General features: G+C 43.3%; 3 protein-coding genes across 4 annotated transcripts; 1 reads left to right on the top strand and 2 right to left on the bottom strand.

Annotated features, from left to right (window-relative positions):
- The first annotated feature begins 1,154 nt into the window (after window positions 1-1,154).
- Window positions 1,155-5,379, top strand: LOC136487670 (protein FLX-like 3). 2 transcript variants are annotated; one of them, XM_066484768.1, is made up of 4 exons: window positions 1,155-1,300; window positions 4,145-4,672; window positions 4,865-4,998; window positions 5,077-5,379. In XM_066484768.1, the coding sequence occupies exons 2-4, from the start codon at window positions 4,152-4,154 to the stop codon at window positions 5,232-5,234; spliced, it is 813 nt and encodes a 270-aa protein (XP_066340865.1). In that variant the 5' UTR covers window positions 1,155-1,300; window positions 4,145-4,151; the 3' UTR covers window positions 5,235-5,379. The 2 variants fall into 2 exon arrangements, with proteins under 2 accessions (XP_066340865.1, XP_066340864.1); XM_066484767.1 differs by having other exon boundaries at window positions 4,123-4,672.
- A 1,089-nt stretch (window positions 5,380-6,468) lies between these two features.
- On the bottom strand, window positions 6,469-7,071 carry LOC136488023 (uncharacterized). The gene has a single exon (XM_066485079.1). It carries the CDS (start codon window positions 7,069-7,071, stop codon window positions 6,469-6,471), a length of 603 nt encoding a protein of 200 aa, XP_066341176.1.
- Window positions 7,072-10,038: 2,967 nt separating this feature from the next.
- LOC136487119 (uncharacterized) lies at window positions 10,039-13,729 on the bottom strand. Its single transcript, XM_066484249.1, has 3 exons — window positions 11,559-13,729; window positions 10,940-11,072; window positions 10,039-10,845 (listed from the first exon to the last, which is right to left on the bottom strand). The coding sequence occupies exons 1-3, from the start codon at window positions 13,727-13,729 to the stop codon at window positions 10,039-10,041; spliced, it is 3,111 nt and encodes a 1,036-aa protein (XP_066340346.1).
- Between the last annotated feature and the right edge of the window lie 771 nt (window positions 13,730-14,500).

Genomic DNA, 14,500 nt, shown 5'->3' with positions numbered 1-14,500 from the left:
ATACTTCAGATATATGTGAATATAAATCTAATATAATTACATAAAGCATACAAACACACCATGGTAAAGGAAAATTAATTAATGGCCCATTTATCCATAAATAATTAAAATACATATTTATTGATTACAATAAACAATTTTAAAGACAACAATTAACAACAATTATACTTTACACAATATCTTTGATACAAACCCTAGTCCAATTTCATCAAACATAAATTTACAAAAATAAAATTAATAAAAAAACCAAATCCTAGATCTAGATCCACATGCACATAAAACATCTATAAAACTAACTAATTGTTCACTAAAATAAAGAAACATGAACCAAATAAGGGTATGATCTTGTTCCTCTCCCTAATTTATCCTAGTACATTTAAAACTTAGGTCTAATTTGCTTCATAAGTAGCTCAAGCACCATAGAAGAGAGAGAAAAACAAAACTCTAATTACTCACTAACCAACCATTAAAACTTCAAAAAAAGTATGGAATAACATTTTCTTACCTTCTACAACCTCTCCATCAAAGGATTTAAGACCAAAACCTTCCCTTTTAGTAGAGCAATTTTTGGAAGGTGTCCAAGGCCTCCCCACCTTTCTTTCACGGGTTGGAGTGAGTGGCCCGAGGAGGAAAAATATGTTGCATCTGTTTTATATAGAGGGCATTTGTAGGGGCGGCTGGTGATTTAGCCGCCCCTACAAATCGGAGCTATAAATACGGGGCTATTTGTAGGGGCGGCCCAATCACCAGCCGCCCCTACAAATAGCATTTTCAGGAGCGGCTGGTGATTGAGCCGCTCCTACAAATCAAACCTCATTTGTAGGGGTGACTCGTAACACCAGTCGCCCCTGCTGTTCTATTTTTAGGGGCGGCTGGTGTCTGGGCACCCAAGCACGTTACTGATAGAAAAGGATAGTGATAGAAAAGGAAAAAATATTCACTAGTGGATATTAAAATGTAAATTTGTTTATTAGTGATATAAGCCATGATAATGAAAGCAATTGAAAGCAAAATAAAAAAAATAAAAAAAAACCATGGCAAAAGAAAGGGAAAAATGACGGAGAAAGAATGAGCCAGTTTCATGGGCCGCTTTCTTGCAACAGAAATCGGCCCAGTAGCGCTCGCCTTGAGAGAAGCAAGCTGTAAACAAGGGGAGCCCGATGAATTGTTCTGCTGGGTTCACACTGACTGCTGTTTGTCTTCTCTCCGGGGGCGACGACGGCCGCCGCCTTACGCGCAGCTGACCCAGGGCTTCGTCGCGCCCTTTGCCGGTGACGGCGACGAGAACCCACCGCACCCGGTATGGCCCCGCCCCTTCTCCCCCCTTCCTGCGTTGCAAAATTGAGTACCCGAACCCTAACTCGATCTATTTTGTTATTTGTATTCGGATCTGATCGAATCTCAAGTGTATACATGTATTATGCCTACCAAGTTCGATTTTTTTTTTATCGGGCGTACATGTGTACAGCCATGCCCTTTTCTGGGTTCGCCTGTGTGTGATTTTTTTTCCTTTTCCTTTTTTTTTTTAGAAATCTGGAGGGGCTTGCGCCCCTACAGTGAAGTGTGTGTGAATTTTGTGTGGATCGGACAAGTTCCTGTGAATTGCAGTATACTTTGGTTGCTTCTTTGTTGGAAAGTGAATAAATGTAAGAGCCATGGGGGCATAGGGTATGGAATTTGCATAGAAAGCTTCGAGGGCGAGGAACTGATACATTTGTTGTTGGCTATGAGCGTCAAGGATGGAAATCCTTGGCTTGGTTCACCCCCGGAGTTTTAGCAAGAGACTCGAGCGATGGATGTATGGCCTCCTGTAATCGAATCGCGCCAAACTTCACAAAAGCGATAACGTTGCCACCACGACGCTATCCGCGATACTGGATGCCGTCTCCGCTAGCCTGGGCACCGTGGTCCACCTTGTTTGCTCACGTGGTCATCGAGTTGAGTCAATGTTTTCAGATCGTATTATCGAGGCTAGTCGTATGACCACCGATCAAACGACTAATCGCGATTAGTCGTCGATAAGGGCCGATTAGTCGGTCCTAATCGGTCTAATCGGCTAGTCGGACATTTAGTCGTCCTTGTGCCTAGATGGCCTGATCGACCATGTATATACTATATATATGATGTAAATATATGTAAACATGGCCATAATAAATAGGTAAATGTTAGAGGCAAGCAACCAAGCACAGTTTGGCATGTAATCATGTTTGCAATGAATCATTATCATGGTGATTTGGCCACTTACCTGTAACTGCTGCTTGCTGATGCCTGATGGTGAGTGCTGGAGGCAAAGTGGTGGGACTGGTGGCTCATCTTGATGCTTGAGGCCTCCCGTGTCCGTCCTCCAGGCGTCGAGGAAGGAGCCTCAGAGGCGGGCGGAGCTACTGGGTCCCGGGGAGGAGACAGGAGCGAGCGGAGGTGGAAACGCGGGCGGAGCTGCGGACGGAGCTGCGGACACCGGCGAGGGGCGCGGACGGAGTTGCGGACGCCGGCGAGTGAGATCCAGAGGCAGGCCGCCGGCGACTGCGAGAGAGAGCAGCGGGAGCTGGAAATGTGCCATGCGGCTGCAACTCCCACTAGGTCACTCACTCACTCTTCTTCTTACCCTAATGGGCCAGCTAAAGGTGGGCCGAATTCTTTAGCTGGGCCAAATTCTCCCTCCCCCGAACTAGTCGTCCGGCTAGTCTGATCGGACGACTAATCGTGATTAGTCGCAACTTATCGGACGATAAGTTTTCTAATCGGTCTGAACTAATCGAGGGCCCTTATCGAGCACCTGGTTACGATAAGGACGACTAATCGCGATTAGTCGTCCGATCTGAAAACATTTTGAGTGAAGGGAAAACAAAACGACAAGATGCAAGTATCCGATCGACTGCAGTTTCCTGTCTAGTAGTAGTAGCTTACGCGTTACCGTTACCAAGACTAACCAAACTAATCAAGTAATTCCTTACATTGTTTACGTTAGCGCTGTTTATCTCATTCCTTTGTGTCTGTGTTTCCTTATGCCAACCAAACAGTTTCAATTTTCAGTTAGCTGTAATCCAGCTTTTGGTCTGTATAGTTTTATGGATACCTCTTTATCTGCAGCCTGCAGCATGGCCTATCTTTCCCCAATGCTATTGTTATTCGCTTGTTCTTGTGAAGATTTAACAGGGTAATCCAAGCAACCTTGTTCTTCACACCTTTTTATTTTGATATGAGTATCCACTCAGACATAACAAAGATAAGGCATCCCTCTGAGTTATACACAATAAAAGTTGCCAACTGATGCAAGAAAAGAGTATTTTTTCTTGCAATGCTATGATAAACCAATGGTGTTGTTGCTTCGGTATTCTGTACCATAGACATGCTATTATGTGCGCTGCGGTTGCATTGCTCTAAATCTGGTTGCTTATGCTTGGTTCGCCAGAACAATGTTTATTGCAGCAGATCGACCAACCTCCAGGTTGCTCAGTCTTTTGGATGTGGGTGATGGATGTAGCTTAGTTATCCTTGTGCGGCATGTTTCTGCAAACATAGAAGTTGGATGGTTATGCGTTATGAAGTCGCTTCTTTTTTGAAGCAGCATGAAAGCGAAAAATAGTGATACTCAATGCCCCATGCAAATTGTCTGTGCTGAGTTTTCAGCATGAAAACTGACAGTACCCACTTTTACCCCTATTTTGTTAATAGGGTTATGTTCTGCATATCCACATTATTTTTTTCTATCCATGTTGATAGATAGATGATAGTAGCTAACGTTGTAATTGTATGTTTTATGCTTGTGGCCGATTTTTTTGTTTATATTCCTCTAAAGATGGTTGTTGCAAACTTGTGATATTCATTAAGATACAAATATACCTGCATGAAAAAGGGGGTCTTGTTTGTTAGATGGATCTCATCAACTAACTGAAGAAATTGATTTCGCTTACTTTTCTTTGAACTGTGATGATACAACCTGTCCTGAAAAGTGAGTTTTCATGTAATCTAGTGTCAGTTATTTTCAGAAAGGCCTCAATTCGAGTATTTGTGACTGCACAGTACTCATGAATTTATACCTCACATGCAGCATGAACACAATATATTCTCTTGAGTTATATTTTGATTCATTATTTTACATATCCTTACTCTCTTGCGCAGGATTCTGATTACTCTTCATTAGGCTATAAATGGCAGGAAGGCACCGTGCATCCCGCCAATACCATGATGACCCTCGAGGATATCGTGATGCTCCACCTCCTCCACTTGCACGAACAAGGCCTCTCTCTCCGCGTCGCTTGGCGGAGGAATTGTCTAGTCGCCGTGCCGAGATGCGTAGAATCCGTGAAGACAATCAGCGTCTGGCAGATGAAATTGTTAGTCTCAGGCAAACCAAGCCGCGTTTGGAAGAAGACCTCCAAGTCTCAAGTCAGGCTGTTCCGAAGCTCCGGGCAGAGAAAGAGCTTGAATCGAGGGAGCTCACTCAGAGGAATCTGAAGCTGGAAGCTGAACTGCGTGCCTTAGAACCCCTTAGGCAAGATGCTCTGCATCTGCGATCTGAAGCAAGTAAACTACAGTCTTTGAGGCAAGAGTTGACTGCAAAGGTTCAAGGTCTATTGAAAGAGCTTGAACATCAGAAATCTGAAAGCCAGAAAATGACTGCTATGATAGCTGAACGTGATGCTCTCTATCAAGAATTGCACCAGGCTAGGTAAGTAGGTATTGAGAAGTTACTTTACTGTCTTTCTTCTCGAACAGATGCAGCCTGTTGATTTTCATGATGGTTCATGTGTTAACTCTGATGGCTGCCTCCAAGGCCCTTTTAGTTCAGTGTCCCTTTGGTTTGCCTTTTGTATTTGTATTTAGTTGATTGAAGAGCAGCTAACTAATGGTATCATTGTAGGGCGAACCTTGAGTTTGAAAAGAAGGCAAAGCCAGAGCTGACTGCACAGGTTCAGGCAATGGAGAAGGATCTTGTAGCTATGGCTCAGGAGGCTGAGAAGCTGAGGGCTGATATTGCAAAGAGAAGCACACCTAGTAAGTTTTCCCCCCATTTGCATGCTTATTACTGAAGTAATAGCACAGCTCGTCCTATAACATATAGTCTACTTTTAGGTTTCAGCAGCCGTGGAACTTATGGAGCCTCTTTGTCGACTCCTGGGATGGGTTTGCAAGGCATGTATGATGGCAGCTATCCTACGGTTGGGAGCCGTTATGGCAGTGGCACTGGGGCTTGGAGCTCGCATGATCCCCATGGTTACCCGCATCTGTAATTATGCTTCTGACCAGTGTTCTCCCATGAACAGGTCCCTGAGTACCTTGACTAAGCTTCTTGTAGTAGTATATAAGTTGTGTTGCACCATTGCTACCCTTTCTGGTCAATACACAGCAATATACCAACTCTGGTTGTCTTGGTTCCTTCTTTTTTTTTCTTATTAGAAAATTCGTGATCACCCCCTACTGCACACGCAGATGCTGTGTGCTGATATGTTGTGCATGAACCGGAGCATTAGATGTTTGATCACTGGGTCATTTTGCTGCCGTGTGTTTTAGCTTATAATTCCTTATAAGGTAACATGACTTTAAGTGCGCATAGCAAAAAGAAGAGAGATTCGCCTACACCTGCAGTAGCAAAATCAATCTGAGCAGAAGTTTTATGAACTTTAACAAGGCCAAATCATAGAGACCAAGCATTCCCTTTATGTCAAGTTTTGTCAAAATCGTGTACACAAAAGTAGAATTACAATCTATAGGTACAATTACAATCATATAGATGGAGGGGAAAATGGATGGCATGAACTACTACATTAACTGAGGGATCAGTGTCACTTTGAACAGTTGTTCGTTCTCTTACATCGCTCAGCCCATATGAGACCCGGCCCTAATGGAGTTTTAACAGCACCAATCTTGTTCAGCACTTGTAGGTTGTAATTGTATCTCAGCAAGATCAAGCTTAAGCGTGTTGTAATAAGGAACTGAATTACAGTAGTGGAAGCATCCAAGAAAAAAAGCTAGTAGCAGTTGTTGGCCATTACATAGAAGTGCTGAGATCCAGCTAATATGTTAGACGTAACAGTACGTGTTCATATATATGACTGACGCATCCAATCAGCTTGCCCGAACGGCTAAACCAAAGCTTATAACGAGTAGCACATGGTTTACATCACCATTCACCACAAAATTCACTCTGATTACTTGACACGCATTACATAGAAAAACCATGCATGAGCAATAAACCACCATCATAATTTCACAATTGTGATTTGGGCTTGCTCGGTTAATTGATCAGGGGGATAAAATTGCCCTCAATTCCTTTTCATGTCTTGTTTAGATGCACACACATCCACGTGTGTTGGAGTGGATACGAGCTCATCCAAACTGACTCTCAATTGTCTCCAAGCTCATCCATACCGAACAAGACTTAATGAGCATCACAATTGTCTAAAACTTGTTTCAGGGTAATAATATGGCGGGTTCATCTTCATCATCATGTAATAAGAACATGAATTATAGGTATTCCAATGCGCTGCCATCGTGGCCGGCGTCCCTTCTGTCCTCCTCGTTGTCGATCTCCGTGTCCACCTCAGCCTGCAGCGCGAATCGGCAGAGCGGGCAGAGGCGGCTGAGTCTGAGCCAGCCGAAGATGCAGCGCTCGTGGAAGCCGTGCGCGCACGGCATCGTCCTTAGTGCGTCGCCGGCCTCGTACTCGTCGAGGCATACCGCGCACTCATCCCCGCTCTCCCTCGCCTCGCCCACCGTCGTCTCCAGCAGACAAGCTATGGCCACGCCGGATGCCGGGACAGCACCTAGGATGAAAGCGTCGTACGCTCCGTCGTCCTCGTCCTCCTCCACCTCCTCCTCCTTGTCCTGGTCTAATTGCACCCTCCTCCTCCTCCTCCTCCTCCTGGTGCGGACGTAGAGCCGATAGAGAGCATCCTCCTCCGTGAAGTAAAGGTCCGTCGGCGGAGACGCGTTCGGCTGCGTCAACTCGGGGTCCGCGTCCGCACGAGGCCCCTCGACGGCGGCCATCGAGGAAACGTCACTGGAGCTGCTGCCGTCGCCGTCACCGTCCATCTTGATCTTGTTAGGTTTTATCTCCTCCCGACTCATTCAACGTCTGAGTCGGGGCCTTGATCCGCCCCCTGATCGGAGGCGTCCAACTGAACCATAGTTGGTGAACCCTGATACGAGGTTCACCGTGCCGTCACAAGCCCCACCGAAAAAACCTTAATTCGATCTAGAGAGGGGGCACTGCCAGCGACGTAAAGACTCACCGCCGTCGCTGCATCAACCCCGACGTCCTCGTCACCTTTGGACCGTGACGTCTACACCGCCGCCGGACTCCTCGCGCCACCTCTTCATCGACTCCTCGCGTCACCGACTCCGTCGCCATGGCGAGCTCCTCCGCTAAGTTCACCGATGGTCAGCCACTTCAATCCCCTCTCTCTCTCTTTCTCCGGTTCATGTTCTAGGTTACTTTATCCTTCTCTGGTTCATGTTCCAGGTTATTTTATCCTAAATGCAAGTGAAATTACGCGCTAGATCTACTCTTATTCATCCTAAGATTTTAACAGATCTCTTTCTGCACCGGAGGCGGGCAGGCAGCTAGCGCGCGCGGCCGGCGAGGATGAACGGGCCGGCCGGGTAGTAGTTGTAACAGGAACGATGCGTGCTTCCTGGTACTCCTAGTCCTAGTTATAAGACGAGGCGTGGGAGGCCGGCAAATCCGATTCTGAGCCCGGGTCGGCCATGGGCATCCTTTGCACTCCGAGCAATCTCGGAATCGGAGCAGGATTCCGGCGGCGCCCCGTCCTGGCTCCGGTGCTAAGCTTGGGCCATGTCGTGCAGCACTACACCTCAAAACCTTGGGTGGTTGAGCATATGATCGGCGGCGTCATGAACTTGAATAAATTCATCGTCCAGCTCAACGGAACTTACGTAGAGACTTGTTTTTTTTTTGGAAAAAAAATCAGGCAATGCAAGAGCAGCAGCTCACATTGAACAGAACAATGGAGCTTATAACAACGGCGAAGGATCTAACAACGACGAAGAGTATCTACAGGCTCCAGCAATATAACAGCCCTCAAATAAACACTACCAGAATCCGGATATTTCGTGAGAGTGAAAATTAGTCACGAAATATGGTTTTACTCTCACAAAAATAATGCGTGAGAGTACACCGTCACGCATCACCTCTCATGGTATTAGACTCATGAAATACACATTTTCGTGAGAGGTCACCGCCATGGTTTATTTCCATGAGAGTTCATCGTGACGATCCCTCTCATGAAAATAACATTGGCGCCAGGTTTGCATCAGTATTTTCATGGCGGTTTTTTTTTTTGTATTTGGTGAGAGGTCACCGTCATTAACTTATTTCGTGAGAGTTATTGTATTTCGTGGGAGGTCACCGTCATGAACTTATTTCGTGAGAGTTATGGTATTTCGTGAGAGGTCACCGTCGTGAAATTATTTCGTGAGAGTTATGGTATTTCGTGAGAGGTCACCGTCATGAGCTTATTTCGTGAGAGTTATAATATTTCGTGAGAGCTCACCATCACGAAATCATTTCGTGAGAGTTTTAAAACTCACAGGAAATATAGTATCCCATGAGAGCACACCATCACGAAAAATATATCCAGACGATACAAAAGTATGTTTTCATGAGAGTTAATACCGTCATGAAAATTACACAACAGGAGCATCTCAAACCAAATTTCAAATGCACACGTGATCCAAATGCTACATATATAATAAAATCCATTACATGCATATATGCGTCTGATTCCAATTGCAATACATTTAACTCCATCCAAGTGTACCATTACACTAATTGGCTTATTAGCTCATAGCCTTCCAACATGATAACTTCTAGCACATAGTCCTAACCATCCAATATAACAAGTTCTAGCACATACACATAATTACTACAACACCAGAAGCATCACCAAGTTCCAGCACATACACATAATTGGCTGGTTAGCAAAAGAAGCCAAAAGGTTAGCAATGGTCAGGTTTCAATCACATCCATTGCATCAGTTATCACTGATATCAGCCCCATTGTTATCACTGCCATCATCTTCTTCATAGCTGCTACTTATGTTGTCATCTTCACTGCTACTTAGGTGAATTGACTGTAACAGAGAATATAGCATGTCAGGTTGCAAATTTATGAGGTCATAGTCTAATTGGTTACATTATCATTTGGAGGCAATTTGAATATCATGCAGAATAGTATATAGGAAAACAATGGCATAATATTAAACGAAAATATATTATCTAGATATCATGTGCATGTCCTGGTACCACAAAAGGGTTTCAGTAGGAAATAGTAGCAAAAATGTTTCAGCATATACACACCGGTTACCCACAGGGTGCAGCATAACCTTCTCATTAGGTGGAGGCACTCTGAATTCTGTGAAATTTCTTTTCCCTCTCCCTCTTGCCTTTTGTGGAGGTTCATCCCTAACCAATAATGCGCCACTTGCACCATCACTGGAGTCAAGACAACCACCAGTGATCATTTGTGCGTCGATTTGTTCATCAGCGGCTCTTTGTGAGCTGGCAGTGCCACCATCAACAATGGTGTCTTGAGAGTTCCCATTGGTGGGTCTTTGAGAGTTGGCAGTGCCACCATCAGCAATGGTCCTTTGAGTTCTCCCGCTGGTGGGTCTTTGAAAGCTAGCACTGCCACCATCAGCATTGATCCCATTGGAGTTCCCACTGGTGGCTGGGCATGGCCTTTTTTTGGCAAGCCCCTTGTGTCGAAGCCCGTACATGTCCTGCATTATTATGAAATGTAGATTAGAGAGCGCATATTTTAGAGGAACAACACAAATACAATAATGAAACCTGAATGTTAGATGAAAAGAAGACATTTTAGAGGGACAACACATAGAATAAGCGAAAACTGAATGTTAGATGACAATGCATCCAGCGACAAATACAACTTTTAGTAGAGGTAGTAAACATACAGCAACACATACAACTCCTAAAAGAGGTAGTAAACATTCAGCAGTACATTACTTGTAGCATTACATAGTAGTGCAACCAAATTTATTTTAAGAAAACAGTAATCTAAAAGTCATCTGGATCATTAGGTGCATATTCAGGCAGATCATCTTGGTCGTCTTCTCCATCTCCATCAGACTCTAGATCATCTTGGTCCTCTTCTCCATCTCCATCATCCATTTCATCTTGAGCCTCAGTATTCAATTTGGCCAAATATTCAAGATCAGCTGGATTGGTTATCTCATCAGAGACATTTGAAACAATGTTGTCTAGTTCAGCCCCTAAATCAATGACAAAAGAGCCTGGCAGCCCATCCTCTTGATAGAACGACACTTCTGTTGGCTCATTAGGAGGATTTGAGTCATCATTTATCTCACTTGGCGGAATATAGTTCCGTGGAGACACAATATATACAACCCACCAATCCATTAGGTCAGATTTGTTATTGCATGCATAAGGCAAATAATAGACTAATTTAACTTGACTCGCCATGACAAATGGTTCAAACACTGCAAGTCTAGAAGAATACTTGATCTCCACCAATCCTAAATTTGGAGTACGCCTTGTTCCATCTGGAGTGGGATCAAACCAGCAACAATCAAACAACACCATCTCTAGCTGCAAGTGCCCTTCCCATCTTATTTTTATGATGTCCTTAATAATACCATAATACTCCAACTCGTTGTCATTTTCATCAATACAGGGCACACAAACTCCAGAATTTACTGTGGTTAATTTGGGTTTTGTTCTTTCATGCTCTTCAGAACGAAATCTATACCCATTCACATCATAAACCCCATAGCTGGTCACCATTCTGTGAAAACCAAATGATATTTCATGCAAGGCACTATCAATAGTAGGATTCTGCAAGCACTGCATGTCAATAGCAGTAACATTGTGTTAGTTTTAGACTTTTAGGAGCATACAAATGGTGTTAATGTGAATTAGGAGTATTCAATAGCATTACTTGTTCTCTGAACCATTCAAAGAAGTTAGGACCATGCTGCCCACGACTGTTTTTCCATCCTTTCAACCTTAACTCCCGGAGCTGGTCGGGTCTTGGTCTAATTCGACTCCTCCAATGCTCCTTATCAAATTTTCTAAGGGGCCAATAATAAGTTAGCTAGTGTTTGTCAAAATAAGTTAACTAGGTACAAAATATACTAGGACTCAAGGTTGAACTGGCACGTACCGGAAGAATTCATCCATCTCCGACATGTTTGTCAAAATGTATAAAAAAGCAGCCTCATACTTATCTTTTGGCAGCTCATGAACACCCCGAGGGCTCATGGTACGGCCAGGGACTTGAAAAACTCCAAGGTCACATGAACTTTTGAAGGTAGCAGCACCATCATCATAGCGAGGAATCTTGTTTCTAACTGACCGAGCTTGGGACCTAAAAAAGAGAGTGAGGAAATTTGTTGCCTCCTCAACTAATTGAGCCTCAACAATGCAACCCTCAACACGTGCCTTATTTTGTACTTTGGCTTTAAGTTTTTGGATTTTCCTACATGAACCCAAGAAAGCATCAAATGAAGGCTATTTTTGCTAAAGACTTAGTACAACAAGTTATGGTTTCTATTTACCTCTCATATGGATAATTCCAATGGGATTGCACAGGCCCTCCTAGTCGAGCCTCATGAGGAAGATGGATTATTAAATGTTGCATAGGATTGAAGAAACCAGGAGGAAATATCTTCTCCAATTTGCAAATAAGAACAACAACTTGCTGCTCTAATGAACATATGGTATCTTTGCTCAACTCTTTGGCACACAATTGCCTATATAGAAAGCTAAGCTCAGCCAAACACAACCATATGCTTTCCGAAAGAAATCCACGGAATGCAGCAGGGAGCAATCGCTCCATGAATATGTGGTAATCATGGCTCTTTAGGCCTAAGACCATCTTTTGTAACAAATTAACCCCTCTTCTAATGTTGGCTGCGTAGCCATCAGGAAACTTAAGTTCTTGAAACCATTTAAGAATTTTTATCTTGTCATCCTTACTAATGCAAAATGGAGCTCGTGGCTTATCCCAATTCCCATTTGCCTTCAACCTCAAATGTTGTGATGGACGATTGCAAATATCAGCTAAATCTTTTCTTGCCTTGACATTATCCTTAGTCTTGTCTGGTACATCAAAGCAAGTATACCAAATAGCTTCAGCTACATTTCTCTCATTGTGCATCACATCAATGTTGTGTGGCTGCAACAATTTTTTAAAATATGGAAGTTGCCAAAGCCCAGAAACATGGGTCCAATTGTGCAATTTACCATAGTTTTTCTTGTCATCTACGAATTTGCTCATTTGGGCAAAGATTTCTTCCCCTGTTAAAAGCCTTGGAGCCTCATCAAGAACCACTATGTCCTTACGAAATGCATTACTTTGGAATCTGAATTCATGGTCTATAGGTAAGAAACGTCTATGGCAATCAAACCAGCAAGCCTTGCGACCATGACGAAGTGTAAATGCCTTATTGTCACTTAAGCACACTGGACATGCAAGCCTACCATGTGTACTCCATCCAGCAAAGTTGCCATAAGCAGGGAAATCATGGACTGACCATAAATAGGCTGCTCGCATTTTAAAAGTTTTCTTGATTGAAGCATCCCAAGTGTCTACCCCTTCCCACAAACTCATTAATTCATCAACTAAAGGTTGCATTAGAATACCTAGTTTCTTTCCAGGATGTTCAGGACCTGGGATCACAAGGGAAAGGAATATGTATTCTGATTTCATGATTGTGCATGGTGGAAAATTCAATGGGGTAACAAATACTGGCCAACAAGAGTAAGGTGCTGCCATGAAACCAAAAGGGGTAAAACCATCTGTTGCAAAAGCAAGACGCACATTTCTATGATCACTAGCAAAGTGTGGAAAATCTTCGTCAAACTGTTGCCACGCTTCTCCATCACAAGGGTGCACCATTTTGCCAGAAGTGCATGGCTTATGAGACTGCAATAGCTCTGCCGTGTTCTTATGCAAATATAACCTCTGCAGCCTATCTGTGATGGGAAGGTAACGCAACACTTTACGCGGCACTCGGCCATTACCTTCTTCATAGCGAGACAAACCACAAACATCACACTTGTCTTTGTTTTCATTATCTTTGTAGTAAAGCATGCAGTTATTATAACAAACATCAATTTTGACATATGCCATACCAAGACCCTCAAATAGCTTCTTTGACTGATAGAAGTCCTTGGGCAACTTAGATTCTGGTGGCAGTAGTTCATGGATTAATTCTAAGTTTGCCTCAAAGTGTCCAATTGACATGTTATACTGTGCTTTCAATGCCAGCAGGCGTGCCATAGCAGATAGGGATGAGTGTGATGTATTCTCATGTACTAATTGATCAACGTTTTGGACCATCCTATAAAAAGCTCGAGCATAGGCTGGTGGCTGCTCATCAATTGGTGGTGGATGGCCACCAACTAGGCTGGCTAACATTTCATCCATGTGGTCAGTTTCAGGTAAACTCTCATCATGTCCACCTTCAACATAGGTACCAGCAACTCCCTCACCATGTTCTATCCATATTCTGTAGTCTTCCTTAAAGCCAACTCTACACAAGTGCATCTCTACTGTTAACCTATTGTGCCTAACACAATTGCGACATACCGCGCAAGGACACTTAATGGTGTCGTCTTCAACTAGATTAGGCATAGAGAAGGCACGCTCCAAAAATTTGTTGGTATTGTCTATCCAATCATTAGAGAGGGGCCAACCAATGTACATCCAATCACGTTCCGCCATTCCTTTTGTTCTGGTTTAATTAAAAAAGTCTAATTTTAGATATAGAACAAATTCACAAAGCTATCAAACAAAGAAGAACAATATTATCCATTTTAACAAACAATCCAATACAATCAAATCATGACATTTGCATATATGTAAAGCTGCGAATAGCCAGCCATAAACAACATTATTTTTGTACAGCATACAATCGAATATCAGGGCAGGATATTCTAATATACATTAAACAAAAAACTTGATTATCAGTATATATGGACCAATTCTGCAAAGTCTAACCAAGTGAAATTAGAAACTTTGTTCTACTCCAGTTCCAGAAATTTCTACTGATTGTCTAAAGCAAACAGTCAGGCAAAAAAGCTAATCACTAAAGTTGGAATTCTATTTGTGGTTATCAATGTAAAGACAGAAAGAAATATTAGCCAGATTGGTTTTTTAAGGAAAAGCCAGACTGGATTACTAGCCAGACGCCTAGACCTCACATTATTATTATTGTCAGCTGAAATGTCATAGAAATTAGAAAATGCAAAAAAGAAATCAACAAGGAAAATGTTGGCCTTCGTGTTCTTTTGAAGGAGTCCATCTTCTATTCAACCTAAATTGCTTAGCAGATCAGCACTCAGCAGGCAGCAGCACCGCTCAAAAAAGTAGCAAAAGCAGCACCCAGCGGTTGGAACCCTCGCAAGCCGCAGCTAGTGTCAGCTCTGTGCCTCCATTGTCCGTTCCCCACACACAGCAGTCCTCTGCATCTGCCCTCTCCCTCTGCCCTCTGCG

This window comes from Miscanthus floridulus, chromosome 10 (assembly GCF_019320115.1).
Source record: "Miscanthus floridulus cultivar M001 chromosome 10, ASM1932011v1, whole genome shotgun sequence".
In the NCBI taxonomy this organism is placed as follows: Eukaryota; Viridiplantae; Streptophyta; class Magnoliopsida; order Poales; family Poaceae; genus Miscanthus; species Miscanthus floridulus.
The sequence above is the reverse complement of the archived record's forward strand: the minus strand, read 5'-3'. Positions and strand labels throughout refer to the sequence as shown.